At 42.7% G+C, this 5,912-nt stretch overlaps 1 protein-coding gene across 1 annotated transcript; it reads left to right on the top strand.

The window, feature by feature from the left end:
* The first annotated feature begins 267 nt into the window (after window positions 1-267).
* On the top strand, window positions 268-5,496 carry hpxa (hemopexin a). Its single transcript, XM_028023011.1, has 10 exons — window positions 268-427; window positions 810-916; window positions 1,005-1,082; window positions 1,220-1,377; window positions 1,897-2,050; window positions 2,230-2,442; window positions 3,204-3,299; window positions 3,869-3,996; window positions 4,073-4,220; window positions 5,093-5,496. The coding sequence occupies exons 1-10, from the start codon at window positions 369-371 to the stop codon at window positions 5,320-5,322; spliced, it is 1,371 nt and encodes a 456-aa protein (XP_027878812.1). The 5' UTR covers window positions 268-368; the 3' UTR covers window positions 5,323-5,496.
* The last annotated feature ends 416 nt before the right edge of the window (window positions 5,497-5,912 follow it).

Raw genomic sequence — 5,912 nt, 5'->3', positions numbered from 1 at the left:
AGGGCTTCCATTCATCTCTAACAAACACGTAATAAAATGCATCTGAAAATAGAGCCGACTAAAATAAGGTTTCACATAAAATAATCATCTATTGACAGGAGTTTTGTGGTGAAAACTTTCTAAATTCTCTGAATCTCTGCAGAGGTCGGATCGAGTTCTCAGGGTCACAACTCTGGGGATCACAAAACACTGTGGGCGTCTTTCACAAACCCACGGCTCCTGCACATTGTCCCTCCCCTCCTCCTTCCCTTTGGTACCTGTCGTCATGACACCCACGCAAACTCGGCTTCAATATAAACAGAAGCTGCAGCTGCAGCCGGTACCTTTTGCCCAGCTCTCCAGCCTACTGGACCAGAGGACAACTCGTCATGAAGCTGCTGCCCCATATTCTGCTGATGTGCCTGGCTCTTGCTCTGGCATGGGCCCAGTAAGTAGCCTCGATTTTAACTTAATTAAACAATCAGGAAGTTTGGGAACGTTTAAATTTTCTACTTTTCATGCAACTGCAAGCTCATCACTCTAAGTGCTGTTATGTAATCCATGTTTGACAAAAATTTGAGTTGTACTCTGGTGTTTATAACTCCTAAAGTCAATTTAGAAAACAAAATGTTGATATTTAGATGAATGGTAAACTTTACCTGCTATCAGTTGCATCTGTTACAATTATTAAATCAGCCTGTCACCATATTTATTATTTACCAGGCCATCTTTGTCAAGCTTAACTAAAATCCTGATTGTATAGTCAAACAATTATGATCGAAACGATGAGAAATTCTGAAAAGCCAAGTTTCTTTTTCACTTTTTCACAGGGGTAAACACCAAAACCAACCCGGACACCAAAACCAACCCGGGCACCAAAACCAACCCGGACACCAAAACCAACCCGGACACCAAAACGATCACCAGCACCATGCAGGTGAGTTTACAAAAACAACACTTTTTGAGAGATAAGGAAATCTCCATACCTTCACAGTAAAATCCTTCTTCTGTCTCGTGTTCTGCAGCCGTCCTCGACCGCTGCAAGGGCCTTGAAATGGACGCAGTCGCAGAAAACGAGGAGAGGATTCCTTACTTTTTCAAAGGTGGGTCCCGTTACAATGAACATCTGGGGACTCCAGCTCCTTTTTCCTGGAACAAAACACACAAGAAGTCTCAAAAGACATGGGGAGAGCAAGCATGTTTTTCAGTGTAAAGACTCTGTGTTTGTTTTTGCTGTCAGGTGACCACTTGTTCAAGGGCTTCCATGGGAAGGCCGAGCTGTCAAACAAGTCTTTTGCAGAGTTGGACGACCACCACCATCTGGGCCACGTAGACGCTGCCTTCCGCATGCACTTTGAGGACGATCCCGCACACCACAACCACATGTTCTTCTTCCTGGTACGCTCCAGCAAAAGGTCTTGCAGTTTGCTGAGTTTGCACCAGAAAGTGTGAAGGTCTGGATTTGAATTCAGAAAAACAATATTTCAAGGATGAAGTATAATGGAGAAATAGTGCAGCAAAAAAATAAATATTCAGACTTTATTCTCACCTTATTTCTACTTAGTTCTCATTTATTACGACTTCTTCTACTTGTGGAACTTTATTTTTATATTACTATGACTTTTTTTCCTCATAGTACTATGACTTTATTCTAATATTATCGTAACTTTATTCTCATGTTATTTCAAATTTAGTCATGTTCGACTTTATTCTCACAATATTATGACTTGATTTTTGTAACTTTTATTTTTTCCTTAGTATGACCCAAATACTCCGTCGTAGAAAAGCACTTTTGAACGACCTGAGCAGACAAATTCTGAAAATGAGATGCAGAGGCTCACAGAGACACAGCGGGACGTTCAGTGGGTAGAGAATGCGATGATCTGTGCAGTTGAATGTGATGTCTGTCTCACGCAGGACAACAAGGTGTTCCGGTACTTCCAGCACAAGCTGGTGGTCGGCTTCCCCAAGGACATCTCTGAGGTCTTCCCTGGAATCCCAGACCACCTGGATGCGGCCGTGGAGTGCCCCAAGTCAGAGTGTGGCACAGACTCTGTGATCTTCTTCAAGGGTGAGTCAGTGCGCACATTTGGTCGTCTAGTTCCAATTGGATAACATCTGTGATTGAGAAGAAGAAGAAGTATAATTCTGACTCATTTCATATATTTTACCAATCCTTCGGGTGGCTCTAACTCTTGCAAGTTTTGTGCGTACTTGTTTGTTTATTTTTGCTGTTTTTGTTTTTCGCAGGCAAAGACATCTTCCACTACAACTTGAAAACCAAGGCCGTGGAGAAGAAAGCGTTTGCGTCCATGCCCAACTGCACGTCGGCCTTCCGCTTCACGGAGCACTACTACTGCTTCCACGGACACCAGTTCTCCAAGTTCGACCCGAAGACCGGCGAGGTGCACGGGAGGTACCCCAAAGAGGCCCGCGACTACTTCATGAGGTGCTCCAAGTTCAGTAAGTGGAGAAGAGACGACAGCAGGGACGCAAAGCTGAGTGTGAGCTGTTGACTGATGAACGTAGATCAAACATTTGAGAGTAGATGTGATTTGGTGAGCCTCTGATTGTCGAATGGCAGCAAAGTGGTTTCATTCTGATGCTTTCTACACGTTTGCATTAGAAATACATTTGGAACACAGATCTTGTACTAGCTGCATTGATAGGATTCATTTGGTTTGTGGAAAATCCACAGCTACAGTCAATGAAGAGTTAAATGAGACATAAAACATGAAAAATAAGAAATGACTTATAGGATCAGCATATCTCTTTCCGTCAACAAGAGCCTGCATGAGGCAGATGGACCAATAAAACTAAAATGTAGATCAGAATCAGACAATTTTCCTGTGAATGGTTCTGGTCAGTGATCAGCAGTCAAACTATGAAAACAAAAAAACTTTCACAATTTCTGGTCTGTAGACAGACATATCAGCCATTAGTTGCAATTATTTGAGTTAATCAGGTGAAACATATGGGCTTATATTAATACATCTATCAAACAGCATGTAGCATTTCCCCCCCTTTTATGTCTAAAAAAAAGTTCTTGAATAAGAAATGAGAAAAACAGAATAAGTCTAACTTGGCATCTCCAATCTAGACTTCAAAATAACACAAACTAGTACTGGCCTGGAAAGCCTTAATCAGTGCATCTCTGGTTTGAAGTACAAGTGAAACGTGTCGGCTTTAAATCCAGCTGCAAAAAGTGATATTTCAATGTTCAGGGGAAGGCGGCGACCACCTGGAGAGAGAGCGCTGCAGCCGCGTTCACCTGGACGCCATCACTTCCGATGATGCCGGAGACATTTACGCATTCAGAGGTGAGATACGGCGGCCAAATATTCATACCGTCATCTGCGGTTTTAGTCTTTGCATTTCTTTTTCTTCCCCATCACGTTGATGACAAATGATTACGCTCGCTCTTCTGTCACGATTCAAGCGTTTATTCGAGGCAGAGGTCATTCAGCTTTTGATAAGGTTCAAAGGTTTAGGCACAAGAAATGTACAAATTTCCCCAACTTAAATGGAGCAATAAAAACAAATCTGTACATTTTTATGTTGAAAATGAAGGATCAAGATTATTATTATTGTTATTTATTGATAAACGGAATTATAAATATGGCCTACATGTGTTAAATTTCATTGTATGGCTTAAGAAAACAGCCAAAGATTGTCACAAGTGACTGTTGCTGGTGCCACAGGAAGAAATTAAATGTGAAATTAATCTCCATGGCTGCAAAGAGAAGGATATGTCGCATTGGTAAATGTCAAGATGGAACTGGAAGGCAGTAAATATAAAGATACATCAGTCTTTAGATAGCCGCCTTCTTTATCAGCGTTACCATTTCCAACTTCTCCAAGCGATCCCTTTTCTTTTTTTCCCCCACAGGCCACCATTTTATCCGTAAAGACGACAACGACACGCTGACCTCAAACACCATCGAGAACACCTTCAGGGAGCTGCACAGCGAGGTCGACGCCGCTTTCTCCTACCAGGACCATCTCCACATGATCAAGGTAACGCGATACCTCCGTGTTCAAACGCGGTCGTCTGGAGAGCATGGAAAACTCACTTCCTCTCCGCCCCGTTCAGGACAACCAGCTGTTCGTTTACAAAGCCAGCGAGCCACCCACCCACCTGGCCGGTTACCCCAAGCCTCTGAAACAGGAGCTGGGCATCGACGGCCCCATCGACGCCGCCTTCGTCTGCCAAGACCATCACATTCTTCACGTCATCAAAGGTGAGACCGCCATCGGAGCCGGAGCGTGAGAAACATCAACTTAAAATGTTTAGTTCTGATGCGTAAATAGGTTTGGAAACACAGACGTGAATTTGAATCCCCTTCCTGGGGTGTGGTTCACACTTTTGACACTGGAGTGAAAAAGAAAAGCCCCATCAGCCAATGCTAATAGATCCACACCCGAAAGCGTTTCAGTGGGAACGACATTTACAATCATGAATGTGAAATTATTCCAATTTTAAAATAATGTAATCAGATTGACTTTTTGTTTCAGGCAATGTTTGCATATTTTGGAATCATCCTATAAACATTAAATTAAAAAATGACATGCATATTTCACTGTTATCAGGACTCCTACACATTTACGTAAAGATTTCATCATTTTCCAGATACATTTTTTCAGACTTTACTTCAAATTATAAAACATTACAGTTCGTTCACTAAGTTAGTACTTACTGTGATCATACAATTACATGTGTAATATGTTGTTATATAGATACATTTTAAAGCGCTTTAAATATGGCACCTGAACAACCAGAAGCAGGAAGGAAAAACAGGAGGAAAAAAAGGAAGGCGAGAAGAAAGGAAAGGTAAAGGTTTAAAGTAATGAATGAAAAGAAATGAGCATTAGGACACAAGAAGAGCAGAAAGGAAAGACGGAATGGAAATATAGGAAAATGGAAGAAAAGAAGGATGCAAACTAGGAAGAGATAAAGAAAGAAATTACAGGCAACAGGAAATACTATGTTCTACTTAAATATTTATCAGGCATTGAAAAATACTTCAATCAATTTCCAGACGTGACCAAATCTCTCTGGAGTTTCACACATTGATGCCTGACGTCATGTCCTGTGTTTCTCCACCCCCCGCAGGTAGGGACATGTACGACGTGGACTTGAGGGCCACCCCGCGCGTCCCCACCAACAAGCGCCCCATCTCCCTCCTGAAGAAGGTGGACGCCGCCATGTGCGGTCCCGACGGAGTCAAGGTGATCCGGGGAAGCCACTTCTACCACTTCGAGAGCGTCATGCAGTTCGTCGCCGCCAGGGCTCTGCCCGAGCAGCACCGAGTGTCTCTGGAGCTGTTCGGCTGCGACCACTGAGCCGCTTTCTGGGAAAGGACTGAGCGGACGCCGCGGAACATGGAAACAAACAAACAAACAAAAAAAACATACAGGCACTTACAACATCCGGGAGACGCGGCTCCTCAGAGACCACGCGGTCTTCGCATGCAACTTCTGTGTTTTACCTCAAAAATAAACCTCGACGTTTCTTAATAAGGGGCTCTGATTTTTCATGCTTTCTGTGGTGATGCATCACATTCTGACTCGGTTCATACAGAGTTGGGATGAATAAAGACATTCATAGGCGTCACAGTCTCTCCTTTAGCAGGTTGTCATATTTATATTTAATATGTTTACTTGCACCCCGTTTTTGATTTGTCTGTAATTTTCAGTTAAACGTCCCAGAAAAAAATGTCAACATCTTTAAGAAGCAAGCCTGACAAAAAAACAAAAATCTTTAGGAGTATTATCTATAAGTAAAATTTCACTGGCATTCTTCTGTTTTACTATTTTCATTAAGCCTGTAGGGGCCTCAGGGGCGTGTGGCTCGAGGGCCCTTGGAATAATTTTCTGTGGCCTCTGACTGCAGTTCAAAAATGGTACAAATTTGAGCCTCCAGCAAATGGAGC

The sequence above is a fragment of the Xiphophorus couchianus genome, chromosome 7 (genome assembly GCF_001444195.1).
Source record: "Xiphophorus couchianus chromosome 7, X_couchianus-1.0, whole genome shotgun sequence".
Taxonomy (NCBI): domain Eukaryota; kingdom Metazoa; phylum Chordata; class Actinopteri; order Cyprinodontiformes; family Poeciliidae; genus Xiphophorus; species Xiphophorus couchianus.
The sequence above is the reverse complement of the archived record's forward strand: the minus strand, read 5'-3'. Positions and strand labels throughout refer to the sequence as shown.

Coding starts and splice junctions, on each gene's coding strand:
- hpxa (XM_028023011.1), top strand. CDS start 369: ATGAAGCTGCTGCCCCATATTCTGCTGATGTGCCTGGCTCTTGCTCTG. Junction 1,378..1,896: donor ACCACATGTTCTTCTTCCTG/GTACGCTCCAGC, acceptor TGTCTCACGCAG/GACAACAAGGTGTTCCGGTA. Junction 2,051..2,229: donor CTCTGTGATCTTCTTCAAGG/GTGAGTCAGTGC, acceptor TGTTTTTCGCAG/GCAAAGACATCTTCCACTAC.